This window comes from Kryptolebias marmoratus, linkage group LG11 (genome assembly GCF_001649575.2).
Source record: "Kryptolebias marmoratus isolate JLee-2015 linkage group LG11, ASM164957v2, whole genome shotgun sequence".
NCBI lineage: Eukaryota > Metazoa > Chordata > Actinopteri > Cyprinodontiformes > Rivulidae > Kryptolebias > Kryptolebias marmoratus.
Genome location: NC_051440.1, coordinates 9,087,412 through 9,105,336, shown reverse-complemented (window position 1 = coordinate 9,105,336; position 17,925 = coordinate 9,087,412). Strand labels below are relative to the sequence as shown.

The 17,925-nt window shown below is 37.9% G+C and overlaps 1 protein-coding gene across 3 annotated transcripts in view; it reads right to left on the bottom strand.

The window, feature by feature from the left end:
• plxnb2b (plexin b2b) overlaps window positions 1-17,925 on the bottom strand; it is a 133,135-nt gene that overhangs the window by 7,604 nt on the left and 107,606 nt on the right. For 2 of the 3 annotated variants that reach the window (XM_017434762.3, XM_017434763.3), the window contains exons 19-32: window positions 17,200-17,293; window positions 14,764-14,961; window positions 13,801-13,980; window positions 11,961-12,097; window positions 11,649-11,749; window positions 11,110-11,339; window positions 9,568-9,749; window positions 7,080-7,146; window positions 5,870-6,016; window positions 4,583-4,739; window positions 3,670-3,770; window positions 1,130-1,214; window positions 605-756; window positions 202-359 (exon numbers count right to left, since the gene is read on the bottom strand). In XM_017434762.3, coding sequence (XP_017290251.1) covers window positions 202-359; window positions 605-756; window positions 1,130-1,214; window positions 3,670-3,770; window positions 4,583-4,739; window positions 5,870-6,016; window positions 7,080-7,146; window positions 9,568-9,749; window positions 11,110-11,339; window positions 11,649-11,749; window positions 11,961-12,097; window positions 13,801-13,980; window positions 14,764-14,961; window positions 17,200-17,293 — 1,989 coding nt within the window. The remainder of the gene's footprint in view (window positions 1-201; window positions 360-604; window positions 757-1,129; window positions 1,215-3,669; window positions 3,771-4,582; window positions 4,740-5,869; window positions 6,017-7,079; window positions 7,147-9,567; window positions 9,750-11,109; window positions 11,340-11,648; window positions 11,750-11,960; window positions 12,098-13,800; window positions 13,981-14,763; window positions 14,962-17,199; window positions 17,294-17,925) is intronic. The other variant, XM_017434766.3, reaches the window with a different exon arrangement.

The window sequence follows — 17,925 nt, the reverse complement described above, 5'->3', positions numbered from 1 at the left end:
TTCCCAGAAGCTATTTTATAAGTTAAAGCCAATGGTTTCCCAGATGATTTGTACCTTTTGTAAAAATAAGGTAAAAATGTATGAGTTTGCTTTTGCTGGTGCATTTTTCTGTTTATATTTCAACACTGCAAGATTGACACATCAGTAAAGAATCTGGTCTGAGTAGGACAATAACTGTATAAAGTTGTAGTGCTTTCTGACCTATTAGTCTTCCAGATATGGATGGTCTCCTCGTCCGCACAGTGTTTCAGTGCTTGCTCGTCCAGAAAGTCAAAGAAATATTTGACAGCTGGTGGGACCACAGCCCCAGAGCACAGGACGCTGCGGAAAAAGTCATCCACAAACTGCTGGAGTGTTCCCTGAAAGAGCCCCAAATTTTATGTTAGACAGGGCAACAAAAGAGAGGAAGTCCAAAAACATCAATGCTTTGACACAGAGCCATTTGTATTTATAGTCAGTAGAGTATTAAATATCTATTCTAGTAACACTAGCAAATTGGCATTACCTTGCAAACCTTTGTTGGACACACAAAAATAAGCCACTGCATTACCTAATTACAAAACTAATATCTCAGCACAAAAGCAGTTTTATGTTCAGGCTCTACCTTGACAGAAAGCAGCCGTGTCAGATAGATCTCTGTAATGGCTTTGGTCATCGACTTGTCCTTTATACTTCCTCGTTTAGATTTGATCTCATCCAGTTCATCTGCTGGCCTCACCAGGTGAAACACTTTGTCGTCTTCCAACAGAGCATTTCCTGATGAAGAGAAGCGACGCGTTCAACTTTCTTGTAATTATTTTAGTTTTTATTTATTTATGCACATCCCTACAAAACATTCTCAGATGATTAAACATGGGAGGGAAGACTGTCTGAATTCGAAAGCAGACAACAAACAACTCTTCTGAAATGTATATTAAAAAGATGAGAACAAAAGCACATACAATTTTTTTTGCACAATCTAAAAGTGTGCGACACATAAAACAACACGTATTAGCATATTTAATTAGAGTGAGAATATTTCCGTAAAGCCCAGAGGAAAAAAGACAAAAACAACTATATATATGTGTGCTCTGTGCTGCTTTGGGGATAGCAGATGTGTTTGTGTTTATGTGTGCTGGGAAATACTTACGCTCTTCATGGTTTTCCTGGTTCTGGTCATAGTTCTGCTGCGTATGGACTACTCGGGACAAAACTAATATGGCATTGTCTCGCACCTGCAATAAACAGAAGACTGTAGTTAGGAAATCCTTTAAACCTTTATTTAGAAAACCTTTAAATTTAATTGCTACTGCAAGAACAGTCAGCAGACCTTCAAGTGCCCAAAATCTAATTCTTAATCAATGAGGCTGAGTAGACATGGACAGTGGGTCTTTACAAATATATATACAGGACAAGATTTTTTTTTGTACCCACCCAGCTCCCCCCCTCCTCCGTTATTGACCCCACAAATACACTGATTAGCACTACTCGGATTGTTACACCACAGCAGTAAGCTGCAGTGTAACAACAACTGCGAGACAACAGCAGGAAGGATCAAAAGAGGCCAAGTTGCTTTGAAAGAGGTAGATTTTAAGTGGTAGAAAAGACGGACAAGTAGGGGATATTGCTGAGTGACCTTTATTTTCTAAGAATCAATACAGTGGCAAGAAGATTTAGTGACATTCAGCTGCCTTTGGGAGATCACAAGTGTGAATCAAGGCGAGGCAGCAGGAGTGAAAAAACAAAAATCAGACGGGTTCTCAATCTGATGAAGACAGTAAAAAAACCTTTACAGTGCCATCAATTTTGCATCACACGGTCATTTCATAGACTGTATATATTTTAGACCGAGTGTCTCCACCCTCTCTTGTTGTTGGGAATTGAAGCCAGCTGGACCCAGTTATGGGAGGTGCCACTGCCATCTTGTATTTTTTGAAACCAAAGTCTGCAAATTTTGCACGCTACAAATGTGGGGCTTTTTCTGGGGTGAGACTTAAAACAGTGGTTCTTCTCCTTAAATGTTGATGTCTGGAACCATTTGAGCACATACTCATCAAATACTATATCAAATATTCACTATTTCTCTTATTGTTGGGAATTATAGACAACAAGACGTAGTTCTTACGAGACGTCATGTTGTATTTTTGGGACCAGAGTTGGTGGACTAGAGATGTGAGGCTTCAAGTCCCACTTATTCCCCTACACACAACCATGGTAAATTTAAAACTTGTAGTGGGACCATCCTGTGAGGATGCTGTACCAAGTCCACCTTCAGTTTCCAGCTTTCATGTCAGTGGAATCAGCCTACAGGGAAAATGGTCCCATTCTGGCTTCTTTGTCTGAATTCCTACTGGGGGTCTTGAAATAAAAATTTATTTACCAAAATTTGGACAGGGCAGACACGCTAATCAGGTGGACTGATGCATTCAGCAGACTGACAGATGCGTAGTAACAACAATCTGCGTAGTTTACTTCATACTATGTTCTGTGAATGATGTCATCACTCATAAAAGGTACTAACTGTTTATAACTTTTTGACAAAACATCACTTCCAAAATTACCAGACTATCCCTTTAAGCAGACAGCAATCCGCTTTGGTCTTGACCATCTGGAAATAGCCATAAGGTTGTCAAACTGGTCAAAACTAAACATAGTTTCTCCAAACTGAGACTGTTCAAAGAGCTAGCTACGACAGGAGAGATATAACTTGTTCATAACTATTTCACAGAAACTCACTTCAAAAGACCTGAACTATCACTTTGAACTGGTAGCTTTTAACCACAATAGCGCACAGTGAAAATCAACCCCAGTTTGTTTGATGGATCTCAACCAACACATAAAAGAATCTAAGTGTCATTTTACCAACTTTTAATGTTATCCTTCAGAACATGCCACACTCTGCAGTCCCCTACATGGCATACCAAACACTGTCTAAAAGGAGGATTTGCAGTCAGAGCAGATATAAATATGAATACATGAGTAGGGTCACATTCATTGTTGCATAATTTTTACATTACATTTGCAACTGAATGCTATGTGTGGTCGTAAGCAAGAAAAAGAGGAGAAATGTCCTTGCCATGAACACTTTCTTTGTCTTATGGGAGTTTTTGAAGGCCTTATATGATGCAATTTCTTTTTTCCCTACTCAAAGCAGACTCTTAAGATTGATAAATACAGGCCAGTGAATTGTAAAGAAACAAATGTTTTGGGTTTTTTTATATTTCTACTTTTTATTAAACACTAAAATGTATTACCCATAGGATTTATTTAGGCTGGAAGGATTTCAGCAGTTTACTGACACATTATTTGAATGCATTTTCTGAGTTTTTGACTTGAGAAACACACTTTTTATTTAAACACTTAGATGTGATGGTGGTAAACGGTCCTCAATCTAAACATTTGACAGTTTTTTTGAAGATGGATACAAACAACTCAATAAGTGCTAATGTATTCAAGTTTAGAAAAATTGCAGACAGATTACATGCAAATCTCTGTAATATACAGCTCAGGCTGACTGAGATGGTGAAAACATCAAGCCCGATTCCATTCTACACACACACATTTATCTATTCATTTCTACATCCTTATCAAATCCCTAGCGTTTTCTTTTTCCTTTCTTTTTTTTTTTGTATTTCTCTTTGTAAAGATACAGTTTGTAAAATTACAATAATACGTTCTGTCAGTACTCACATTGTAATGTGCCAGGGTGTTGATGCGCCTCCATCTGCCTTCTTTCTGGGAGGTCAAGTCCAAATCTGATAAAATCTGCCCCGTCGAGCCGGGGCGCCACTCTGTCAAAGTAGAAAGAGAGCAAAAGGTATTCTGCTGTGTCTGGCAAAGTGTTGCAGTAGCTTTTTTTTTATTATTAGGTTACTTAAATGTTATATTGAGATGAGCCACTGTTACTATGAGGTTACTCTGTAATAATGTGATTTTTAAACAAATTCAGCTATTCATCCTGCTTTGTGACCAGTATTCTCCTGGGATACAGAGACAGTGAAGAAGTGACACATTCCTATTTCATGAATAATTTAAGTTTAACTCCAAGCTGTGATTTGCACCATAGTGCTTTGTGCATAACTACAGACTAGAGTCCAACACACCACATGTGACATTCTGTGTGATTCATTTACAAGTACCATCAAATATAGGGGGAGGGGGGTCTTTTTTTATTCGCCACGAACAAAGATGAATCTCTGCTATCTAAAAATGTATAAAGAAAATGAGATCTACGGCGTGATGGGAATAGAAACGAGCTTTGATGTTTGAAAACGTCTGTGGAGCGTTAGCCTTTTAAGTCAGTCCCCAAGGTTCCTGACTACAGCAGTGAGCAAAACTTGAAAGATTTCTCGATGCTGCTGACAATGAATTACTTCTTAACCTTAATAAAGCTTCTTTTATTATTATTCTAAAGCAGAAACAGATTTTCTAAATAAATATAAAATTTATTGAAAAAGCTTGAAATAAAACAATAAGCAAACACTTTTTTTGATTAATGCATTTCTGTTTCCACATGTTGTCTCCACTCTCCTTTTTTTTTTTGCTATATTTCTCATCATTATTAGAAATTTCTTCTTCTCTGGACTCTTTCTTCTTCACTCACCCAGAGTGACGCTGTCAACCTTGGGCCGCTGGGAGTAAGGTACGTTTCTGTACACTTGCTCGATGATCTTCTCTTTCACTTGTGAGATGGTGTCACAGTTCAGCACCTTGACGGGTGTCACATCTGGACCCTCGCCTTGAACCAGCACTTGCAGGGTCTGACAAGCAAACACACACACACAAACGTTGAGACCATGTGGGGAATGCATGTGCAACTATACACACAAATTAAAAACACGCACAAAAAAAATAAAAAATATCCACACACGTCCAGAGCAGCCAGCCATCAACACATGCTGAGCTCTATGGGGAGACTGTTGTTATGGCAACTGGGCTTCTCGAAGCACACAACAACACACATGCTGCACTGACACCTGACATGACTCTTGTCACCTTGGCCAGCTAATGACCAAGGCTCAGCAGGAGGAAACTCTGACCCACATCACCTCTCACACTCTGTTAGCTCTGTCAGAAATAACTGACCACTCCACAGACTCGAATATGGGGCAGGGAAAACCCATCACAACAGGACCCTCATAGGCTCATCTGCATTTGAAGTAAATATGGAGCTCACACTGTGAATAAAGCCAGTAGCGAACACAGCATTTGCCTACAAACTCAGCTTGTTATGCTGCTTTCCCCCCCCCCCTTCTCCCTGTGTAATTTAATCACACAAGGCGATCCATCACTACAGGAGACATGTAATTCAGCCTAATTTGATAATTGTCCTCGACAACGCCATTACCCACGGGTCCTTTTGTTTGTGCTGACTTTAACAGAAAACAGCTGTGTTCAGATTAGCTTCCATTATTTTAACACAGTATCAAAATAAAAGGCGCCCCGCTTTCTGCGACTCGTGGTAAGCCGCCCAAATGGATTCAGAGCATGTGCGAGTGGGCCAAGGTCGAGGGTGGGTAGGGGGGGTGGGTTGCAGAGGTGGCGTGTACTCTATTCTTGTCCCGACTTGTAGTTCGTTCACCTGAGCCACACATTTCGCTGCTATATTGGAACGTGTCGCCTGAGTCGTTTTTGCTCTGAAAACACTGACACTTGAAAATGAATGTCACACAAAAGCGGGAAGTCGCCTCAAGGTTTCTTTTTTTTTCTCCCCCCCGTGCGTGGTTGCCATGGTAACAACACAGAGTGCATGTATGCATGTTTAGTTGCTCTCCATACACAAAACACCATGAAATCCAGAAAAAAAATTTTTTTAAAAAGTGTGTGCAGTTTTCAGATCAGAGGTTCTGAATTTAGATTTAGGTGCGTTTTATGCGTTTGTCCACCTCACCAGGACCGAGTACTCGACATCATCGCCCAACAGGCCGGTGTCGTTCAGGGTGTATTTGGCTTTCTTCACTCTCACGTCCACCGGCCCTTTTTCAATCTGGTGCTTGATGGCTCGGAACAGTTTGTATAAGGGCTCGCCTGCAGAGTCCTGGACACACAAGGGAAGACATAAAGCAATTTTAAAGTTGCCTGTGATGTTGCCAGGAACCTATTTGTTGTGATAAACAGCTCAGAAGATAAATACACTCATGCCTTCTACAGGAGCACTAAAGTGAAATAAGGCAATCTGTAAATTAAGCAACTTTAAGTGTTAAAGCTCATCAAGATGCAGATTGTTTGCTTTAGTAATCAAGTGCATTCATTGCGGAATTCTCTTTTAAATAACTTATTTTAGACTAGAGTTTCAGTATCATGTTTCCTTCGTTTTACTTTATTAGACCAACAACACAAAATCCAAGTACTCTAACCCAACTTTACTCAAACACAAGACAAAAAAAAGCAGAAATTATACTTTGGCAGCTGCAACCTTTGAAGTTTAGCAGTTAGTATTCACCCACAGCACAGATTAATGTTATAATCTCTCTGGGAGAGACTATAAGACTAGTTGGGCACTCAAAATTGCAAGAAAACTGCAAGAAAAAAGGCAAAATTTCAGTTCACCGAGTGTTTGAGTCCAAGCCCAAGTGCTTAAAGACATCCTCTTTAATTTATATTTCGTACAAAGCCAGCGAGCCGTGTGACCAGTTTTTGAGAGTAAAAATTATTTTTGTGTGTACGGCTTGCAGAACCGTATTGTAGGCCATACACATTATTTCATTGGCCACCTTGTGAAATTTTGTCTTGCAAATTTTCTGAAGGCTTAAGTGACGACACTGCGAGGTCCTGTGACTCATGCAAGAAAAGTAAAAACCCTTGCAGACATTTTGGAGACTTGAATTAACTTTGAAATTTGTCGCCGACAGTCGTAGCCCAGTGAGATACTGGCCTAAATCCTTAAAAAGTGATCAATGGCCATCAAACCTGATAAATATTTCCCATGGAAATAATCACTTTAGTCCTTAAGATAGCTCAAAAACAACTATACATTTTTGACCCGTTTCTTTTTTTTTTTTTTTTTTACTTCAATGTGCATAAGTGACATAAATGTCAGTGTCCTCAGTTATTATGCCAATTCTGGCCTATTTCAAGGTGCAAAAGCCAAAACCTGTTACCTTTAAAAACTGGTAAAGACAGATTGACATCCAGTTGCACAGCATCCTTTCCACCACTGTTTCCGACCTAAAAAACAAAAACAAAAACAAAACAAAACAAAAAAAAACAGTTTAGCCAAGCATTTTTTTAAAACTAGAAACATAATTTAGGTCAATCATTTCAGAATTACTAAGTAAAACTAGAAAATATATATATATTTACCTACTTCCACATTAAATATGACACTTAAATTTCTGCACACACCTTCAAATATTTTATGCATTTTTATAAAGTCTCTGTACTCATTCTTATAAAAACGTAAACAAACAAAGCAAAGAATGGGAATAACATTTATCAGTAATTATTTCAATTGGATTTTTAAAAACAAATCAGTGTCAAAGTTTTTTCATCTAAATCTGCTGCCAGCGGTCACTTGATGGACAGGTGACACCCATCGTTAACTCCTAACATTCCTAATTAGATGTCTTGTATATAAGGGGGGGGGGGCGGCTGTGTTTGCACAAAGACCTAATCAACATAATGAACTTCTCCACTGGGGGACAATTAAGATGTGAGCTTGCATTACAGCCAGTCACAGCCTCTCTAAGCACAACAGATAGCTCCGACCACACAGGCCCGTCTCAGGAGTGATGAGCGAGTGCACGGTCCAAATGAATGGGTTCAGCTGAGGGAGGAGAGGCAGCAGCCAGTGAAGGGTTTGACAGTGACATGATCATTACAGCAAAAAGCAACAACAACAAAAAAAACTGAACATCATGCTTAGAGCGGTAGCTTTTAAGGATTTATTTGTTTCTGGCAAATTCTTTTAATTAAATTAAGACTTTATTGTTAATAGACAAACTCAAGTCGAGTGTTGAGTGGTCAAAAATACTGCAAAACAGGAAACCGTTTGTACATTTTGATAAGATTAAACAGCACTTAGTTTTTAAAATATCAGTTTTTAAAGTAATAATCAGTTTGAAGTTGAGGCAAAGCAAAGCTGCTTAATTAAACATAATTAGTGCCCGCCACCGAAGGCAATAAGGTTTTTGCCTGTGTTTGATTGTCTGTTAGCAAAATATCTCGTGAACCAGTGAATGGATTTTAATGAAACTCTCAGAAAGTAATCGACTGATGTACAACAACAGCTGTTTAACTTTCAGAGTCAACCCAATTCAAGATGGCCATCCTGGCTAAGCAACACAAAACATAAAAAGGCCTTATTTTTCATCAGGTTTTACAGATAATGAGCTTAAATTTGGCGTGGTAGTAGCTGAGAGTTATTTTCAACACATACTCTAAGCACCAACTGATCATGTGGGATTATTTTTTAAAACTTTACCATTAACTATTACAATGAACTATGCCTGTCTGTTAGCAAAATATCTCATGAACCACTGGATTAATTTAAATGAAACTCTCAGAAAGAAATCATTGAGTGTACATCTATAGCTCATTAACTGTTGGAGTCAGCTTATCTCAAAATGGCTGCCACAGCTAATCTACCTTACCAAACACAAAATTGACCACAACTCAGCCAATTTTACAGATATTAAGTTCAATTTAGAGTAATAGTAGCTGACCATCGTCTCTAACACATACTCAAGGTGCTTCAATTTGTGCAACAGCTTTGCTTAAAACTTAAGCAATAACTACTGATGTCAAACCTCTTTCTATGTCAGCAAAATATCTCATGAACCACTGAACAGATTTTTGTGAAACTTAAAAAGTTATCACTGGATGTACATTTATACCTCATTAACTTTTGGAGCCAACACAATTCAACATGGCTGCCACAGCTAATTTACTACAGCAAACCCAAAAATGACTACGACTCAAGTCTTTTTTACAGATATTGGACTAACTTTGGTGTGGTAGTAGTTGAGAGTCATCCTAATCACATTCTTTATCATAATGCTAGGTCTTTAAATCAATTTGTAATTAAAAGGTCCAAAACAGAATTGTAGCTGATGTTATGAAAATGTCGAGAAAGTTGTTCTGATTAGAACAAATTTGACTTTAGAAGAAAGGAAGAAATGTTATAAGATATGATGGGTAAAAAGTAAAAGCAGAATCATCCAGCAGATTGCTGTGCAGTCTTAAAAGGAAAAGAAAAAACAAAACAAAACAGAAGGATGAACAGAAGGAGGAGGACTGGAATAGATCGAGCAGCAGCCTGGCTTTTCATAGCGGACCGCAGTAGTCGGAGCAAAATTCAACAGGAAACATGGCAACAGAATGAAACAGTCCACTGCATGTTGAAATGATTCCCAGTCCGCCTCAACTGGCTGATGAGATCAGTGCCAGAGTTTAAAAATGGGGAGATTCATTATAGAGCTTCGGAAGGAGGACATTTAACGATCTGTGAAAAAAAAAAGTTCCCTGACAAATTGAGAAGAATGAAAGTTTGTGCAAAGTTTCATAGCTAGTATTTGTCAAGACCTTGCAGGTAAAACAAACACCAACAGTTTTACTTGAGCGGTACCTGGTAAGTGTGTGTGAACTCACCTGCGCAGCATCAGTTTGGGGTTCTTGCTGTGGACGTACTCCTCCATCAGTTCCAGCAACAGGGTTCTCATAATGTCAGTGTAGTATTCCAGCTTCCCATGCAGAGCCACTGTCAGCAGGGAGGCAAAGTACACCTTGGCCCTGGCATTAAAGTCATTACTGTGCTCTAGGGTACGGATAAACTACAAAAAACACAGAAACGCAGACACAGAAACAGGCGAATGTTGAGCTGAATTAATCATGATAAAACAGACACAGAAGCAAATCCAGCATAATGTGCCTTTAAATTATCAAATGACTAACACGACCGAAAATTATAATTATCAAGGTAATTTTGGTTCTGCCCTGTAAAACATTGCGGCTTAGAAATGATACCAATTAGTGGGAGAAGAATCACCCCACACATGCCGTTAACACCTCAGAGACTGTTTCTGTGCCAGCAATTTTGGATTATTATGAATCTTCACACATCTCCCTCTCCTCAGTCTTCTGCACCTCTGATGCTGCACTCCACAAACTAGAACATGACACAGTTATGAATTCAAACGACGGGAGTCTGACTTTATAACAGCTTCTTGTTGACTGAGGCGAAAGCTGATTCTCAACGCTAACAAAGATATATGAAACCAAGCCAAAAGACAACCAAAAAAAAAAAAGTTAATTTAGTGAATTATAAACACATACTTTATCACACAAATAACCAAGATGCAAAGCGTAATGCTCGGTTAAGTTTTACAAATCATTAATTAGTTGAAAATGCAAAAGCAGAAATCAATTCTGAGCCTCTTGCCTGTATACTAAAGCTTCTTAAACAAAATACAAACTCCTCTGTTTGTTATATTTATTGACGTTAAAGCTCAATGGATAAAATAACCCACTGGAAATTGAGAACAAGCTAGTTTTTTAATGCAATACCGAGAAAAACCACTAGGTGCGAGTTTCCACCCATGCTTTAGTACATAAGCAAATATGATTACAATCTATATTACAGTTCATTGTTAACTTGAAAATCTCCAGGTGGAGACTGAAGGGAACACTTGACTAACAGGTTGCCTTCGTGGCTTCAACTACCGGCTACCGGTCTTGTGTCTAGTTATGTTGATTGTGTCTTCAGCGACATCTTCATCTGTGCTAGTAGGTAGTTATGTGGCTGCATTGCATTGCTGTTATTATCTCCAATATGTCATTGCTTTGCTAGCACAGAGAAAAAAGGAGCAGATTTGGTTATAATCCAAAAGGTGTGGCCCAAGTGGACAAAATCAAAGTGTTCACCAACGTTTTTGTGTAACTTGAAGAAAAGTCAAATGTCTCATTCAGTAACAGTTCTCAACATTTTACAATATGTTAATGTTGGAGAACAAGTCAGAAGTTGTTTTTTTAAATAAATAGTTGCTCTTATGTGACAATCAATTAAGTAGAAATAGAGGTATTTCAATATGGATCAACTGACACCTTCACATCAAGGCCTCTTATCTTGGTGTAGTTAGAACTGAACTGCAGAAACCTGATGACCATCTAATGCTACATATGTTTTATAGTTACATTTCTGAGGAATGTCTTGGAGTTCAGAAGGTTGGAGAACTGGTTGAGAGCCTGCATCACTGTTGCCTTTCGAGCCTCTGGGATGTCCAGCTTCCCCGTGATCATCACATCGTTGGCGCCGTCCTTAGAGGGCAGGAAGAACACCCGGTCTGTGTAGGTCTTGTAGTCCAGAAAGGGGATTCGTCCCTCACTCACGTCGTTGGTGTGGTCCTCCATTTCTATCATCAAGTCTGAGACAGCAACAAGAAAATAGTCTTATTTTTTTTCCGCCCCCGAAGAAGTGCAGCGCTCATTTGTCTACATCAAGACGCGGAAGGGAAAAAAGACCAGGGAACTCTGTCAGGAAAATCAATTTCATAATGAAATACTGTTTTCTATCACTGTTTTGGAAAAACTGCTCCTTTTATTGATAGCAGGATTGCAGAAAGTGAGAGAATACAAAAAGAAATGCTATTAGGGTCACAAATTTTGTAACTCTAACTTCATCTTAAAAGCAGACCCTTCGAGAGTCAAACTTTCTAACCCATCGCTGTGGTTACCTGTAAATTCTTTCTTGCAGCGCTCTCGTACACTTTCCTCCAGGTTGTCAAGCTGGTGTTTCACTTTCTCGTATTCCCTTTCTGCCTGTTGACTCTTTCTCCTGAACATCACAACAAGCAAAGGTAAGATGTAAGTGTCAGGGAGAACAAGATGACATATAGACATTTTAACTGCACTACATACACGCTGTTGGAGAACTACAGCAAACTCAGGATTGTACATCTCTTGCTCAATATACATTCAGGAAAGCTTAAAGAATTATTGACCTCTTTTAAAAGCACACAAAGTTGGCTTGAATTAAATGAACTCACCTGTAGCAGTAGACAGAAATGATGATGATGAGCAGCATGGGCACAATAACAGCAGGGATGATGATGTAGAGGGACAAATCATTCTTCTTTTCGTACTGCACTGAGCCCACCACCCACTCTCCTTTTCCAAACTTGATCTGCGGATAAAAACGGAGACTTAAAATCTTCACAAGCTCTGGAGGTTTCAGCCAGAGATTTATTCAGGTAGGAGTCGGTGGTAAAGACAGTGCGTAAGAGGGCACACAGATAGAATCTGCTCACATTTCAGGAACAGAATCTTTTATTTACTTTAACGCACCGAGTCGATTAGGAAGTTTTAAGGCTGCTTCCACCGTCTTGAAGGCAGTGTGGTATGTGTCTTGTGTGTGTGCAGCATCACGATTTTTGACTGTGGGGCTCATGTTACCAGATTAGACTTAGGCTGCTGGGTCAGCTACCTCTCTGCCATAGCTTGACCTGTTTTGTAACAGCCAGCAATTTACTGTTTCTGCATTTATCATTTCTCACATGGGAAGTAACTGCCAATTAAGTGCCTCTCAGCAAAACGCATAAACATTTGTTGATAATCACATTAACCAATGTTAGTGATAATACTCATTAGCATGTTGTTTTAAAACGAAGGGAAAAATACAACAAACAATAAAATTATGTTATAACTTATTACAAGAATAGTTTTCTCTCAATTCAGCAATTGCATATGTGACTTATAACACATAGCTACTCTAGAGTTCATTTATCCAACAATATTAACTGTGGCTAACAAAAAGACTGCGTCATTATTGGACATAATAAAAAGCACTGCATATATATGTCCACACACACAAACACACACAGATGGGGTTCAGAATATCAGCAACAAACATGAAACAATGGAGGTGTGAAGCTGGGATCTTTTTTATTGTTATTATTATTATTTTTTTTTTTACTATTGATGCTTCAGTGGTGTTACTTCTTTATGCAGCACGCAGCCACAGAACTAAAACAATATCTCACTTATAGAATAACCCACGGAGAATTACACAATTCATCACAATCGGGGGTTGGATTAAATTAAATGTAATTATAAGAGCCTGTAGCAACATGAAAGCTGTTGAACTAGTGAAAATAAAAAGGATCTTAAGATGTATGAAGGATACGCCTGGAGAACTACAGTTAAGATTTATAATGCATGCCTGTTCTCGCCTGCAAATCTGTACATGGCTCTAATAACACAGGTGCATTCATTCAACCACTGTTTCTAAGTGCACATTAGAAGAACTTCTACATGAAAGGTTTTTTTTCCCCATGTTCCAATTATTTTGCTACTTCACAAGATTTTACTACAAAGTACTTTTAACTCCACAACATTCATGTTTAGTTTAAATAAACTACACAGATTAGGGCTTTTGCATAAGCCTAGATAATTAACGTCTCTTTTTTTATTTGCAGTATTTCTTACTTATTTAGGAATGTTGGTTCAAAATAGAGGGTGCATGCAGTATTTATTAAGATATCATGTTAAATATAAAGGTATTTTTTAATCTTTATTTTTACAGATTATATAAACTATTAATTAAAATATTAATGAGGTGATTATACTTGCTGACAAAAAGCATTAGCTGCAGATACAAAGAAAATTAGTAAAACTAGCCATTTTTTCCCCTATTAGTGACAGAAAAAGGCAGTTTCTTGCATCATAAACAAATTATAGATAAAAGTATAAAAAAGGACCTCAGTTTTGACTTTTCCTTCTTTGTTTTATCTGCATTTTCCCTTGAAAACGCAGTTTAATTGGTGTTGCAATAACGTGTGTAGATAATGAAGTGGTCCCAGTATGTTTGCATGGACTGTCTGATCTCACCTTTAGGTCCAGCAGCTCAGGTCGGGTGTCTTGAAGCTGCCGTCTGGAGCGAGCGCTCGACGGGTTGGAAGGAGGGTCCAGGAACAGTTTGTCATCCTGAAGCGTGTTGACCGCATACTGAACGTCACCGACGAACGCTTGAGCCTCTTTGGCTGTCATTGCTCTGGAGAAACCTCGACCCTGCAGGAGGGAGGGTGGGGGGGTGAGAGAACGGCTGAAATGCTTAAAGTGTCGTGACTGAGCAGCATGGGTGGGAAAAATAATAATAATAATCTCCAGTAATTACATCCATCATGTGATGGAGGAATAAGAGCATTACTTTAAGAACTTTAATTAAAATGAGTGGAAAAAATAAACTCTTAACAGACCTTTGCTGTTCCGTGAGCCAAAAGTAATTAAAAGTAATTGAAAAGATTTAAATTATAGGTATTATAAACATATATTTGAGCTGTTTCTTATGAGAAATATTTCACCATAAAGTTTTGCCTTTCTAGATTACAAATTTTACAACAGAATTATTTACAGATGGAGTTTAAACTCTTCAGACCAAATAAAACAAAACTATGTTTACTTTTGTTTCAGATGGTTGCAGCTGAATTATTTTCTAAAATTCTTGAACAACATAATTATCTATTAAAAAAAAATCTATTAATCTCCCTTAGGAGGGAAAAATATGTTTCCTAAACACAACACTTATCGGCATTTTAATATTTTCAAAATAAGCCCATCATTTGACCAAGACAACAAGTACATTGTTATTTATATTAATTTTCCCTATGCAGTAAAACTTGAACATGACATAAGCAGCTCAAGAATGGAAATTCAGCATCTTTCCATTTTCATGTACGAGGCAGATAATAAAGCAGTTTGTCTTAATTCCTTTTAACAAAGGCTTTTTCCGACAAGACAGTGCTGTTTTTATTTAGCCGCGGTATTACGGCGATTTGTGGGCTCTGTACTCACGGTGACGATGATGATGCTGGTCTCAGTGATGACTTTCTTCGTCAGAATGTTGAAGCTGGGGTCAGAGTGGTAAACGAAAGGCTGCAGCTCCTTTTTCCAGTTGTCCAGCAGGATAAAGGTTTTGTAGTGCTGGCCCAGGGAGCTGTTTATTGTTGGAGACTTAAACTGGATGATTGTGTCGTTCTTCTCGTGGTACTGCTGAGGAGTATCAGGGTTACATTTATGAGGGGGGAGAAAAGAGCATAAACAGAAAAGAAAAATAAATAAATCAGTCAGACAAGACACAAAGGAAAACCTAACAGTATTTAACATAAAAAATATCGAACAGCAATAAAACCCGAAAAGCAAACAGTTAGCGTTAAGGGGTTTTAGTTGTGTGCTGTGAGAAAAAACCTGATTTGGTTTAATTTGGATATAAAGGGTAAAATTATGCATGCCTGTTAAATCAGTGGTTCCCAAAGTTGGGGTCAAGACATGAATTGGGGGGCTTGAGAAGGTCTTCGGAAATCATATTAACTTAAAACAGTGATTGCGAATAACATATTTAGTCCTAAATGTTACGAACAGATAAAACTGAAATCAAAAATGAAATGATTAAAAGAAAAGGCTAAGTTGTTTTCGTTCATGTTAAATAAAAAATACAAGATAATAACAGTTTAGAAGTATTATATTGCAGCCTTGAGACTAAATAACAGATGCCAGGAATATCATTTTAATAATCGTCTTATTAAACGCTTGTGTAAAAAGATGTGTTTTCAAAATGCATATCATTTCTTTCACTGGAAACACTGTCAAATGAACGTTTTTAATAATTATTACTATAATTATTTCATACACTTTGCACTGTTTTCTACACCCTAGTCTGGTTTGATTTAGTTGTGACGTAAATACTGATACAGAGTTCCTACACATTTTCCATTTATTTTAAAATTCTGTAGTTTTCCAGACTCAAAATTCCAAATATGTCAGTTGATTTTTAGTCAGTTCTGACATCTAAAGATAAGGATTTATTGGATCATTTTAAGTGTTTTCCCAGTGGTCAGTCTTTATTTTTTAAATGCGCCAAACATCAAGAAAAAATATCTGACACGGGGCCACAAACGATGACCAAGACCTTAAAATCAATTCTTGATGCAGTAGATCACAAAAAACATGGTGTCATGGGGGACTGTGGTCATCTTGTGTTTATCATCAATTTGAAAAATACTCTTCTTTTGCGAGCAATTTATTTGTAGAAATTCAGAGTTTGATCTTTTAGGAATAGGAACATGGACAAGACTCTGGAAAGTATGGCAAAGGTATAAACTGTGTCTGTCAGATTTCAACACTAAAACATTTTCACCATTAAATCTCTGTTAATATCAAAGCTACTTAAGCCCTTGTTGTAGGTTAGTTGTTCTAAGATACTATAATTACCATCATACTTTAAAATGTTAGTATGAAAAATCCAATTAAACAATAAACTAACACAAAGGAAGTATCATATGACTCTACTTAAAGAACCATCCTTCTATGAAATGGGTCATACATTAATAAGGTAGTTTATTAGGTGGCTCAGTTCATTAAGTAGCTACTTGTGAGGTGTGGCACGCTCTAATTAAACACAGTTAAAAATTTCTACCTTCAAATGGCTTCAAACAGGTCTCCTTTTAAAACTATACATACTAGGAGGTCTTTAAAACAAAAAGGAAAAGAAAAGAAGACCACCACAGCAAACTACTAACCTAACCCTACGATTCATTATACCACATGCCAGCAGTCATAATGAGTTCCCATATTTAGGCCTAGTTGGACGGACTTGAACCAAAAGAAGCTTATTAATTTGAGCAGTCAATGCCTTTGAGATAACACTTTGCATCCAGTGCTAGCTTGTGGTGGCCAGGCGAATTTTCAAATCTCCTCTTTCCCTGGGCAGCTGGGCCCGGGAACTTGGCAGGGGAGGAAAGTAGTAAAACAGCACAGCAAGATAATCTTCTGCAACCTTAATTCTGGTATTAAATTTAGGTCTTTAAATGAAATGAACAAAATTACTACAACCTAGCAGTGCCCAGTACTCAGAAGGGTAAATTGGAAGAAGCTGTGTGAAAGGTTTCTGGCTGAAGTTTCCTGGCAGATTCAGGACCAAATTTTGTCGGCTGAGGAATATTGTTACATTTTAGTGAGAGTGAAACAATAGTTCTGCTATCTGCAGTTTACCAGGTTTTAAGGATTTGTGGAACTGCACTGATCAGTGAAAGTATAGCAGAACGAGCACATCGTTTAGTTGTAACGGTGGTAACGTTTTGCAGACTTTAAAACTAATTGTGAATGTAATTAACGTGGTGCTGTTACTGAGTGGGTGCAACAACATGGCGACGGAAACTTGGTGAGAAGCAAAAAATTGGAAGCAAATTGGATTAAAGAAGAAGCATGCTGAGAAATAAAATTAATACAGACCTTGAGAGCAAATGCGTCGTCTCCCTCGACCTTCATGATTGCGGTCTGGATGCGGTCAAAACCGGAGCCAGTGATCACAATGTTCCTGCCTCCACTAAAACACACACAAATAAGTACAAACAACAAAAACACATAATAAATGTATGTAATGCAAGCCATACAAGGACAAAATGGCACAACTATTCAAAGACTTTGTCAGAAAATAGACCTTTAGTTTTGTTTTAGAAAAATAAAATCTGGGGTAAATTGAACTGGAAATGAAAACCCCTTTTACTTATTTTGTAGTCCTTCCAACTGAAAAAAAAAAAAAAAGTTGTTTTATTTGTTACATAATTATTCACACCAAAATCTACATGTTTTAAAGCTAGAGAGACTGCATTTGGATAAGGCTAAACACAGGAGTGAATGGCCTCGATGAGTATCATTCGGACCACTGGAGATAGTCTGGATCTCATTTATTCACATATGTTTGGTAGTCTGAATGCAATCCATCCTGATCCTCAATGTAGGACCTCCTACTGACCTGACGTGGTGCCACATATAAGCAGCTTTCAAGAGTTATTATCTGGATGTCTCAAAAAAAAAAAAAAAAAAGAAAAAGAAATCTGCTCAGCTGCAGACTGATTTAACATAACTTAACAGCCATTGTTTGGAATATTCTGAAGATACAGCTTTTTTGTTTCATTAACAAAAACTTAAATAACCTGGAGATCGAAATTTTTCTCA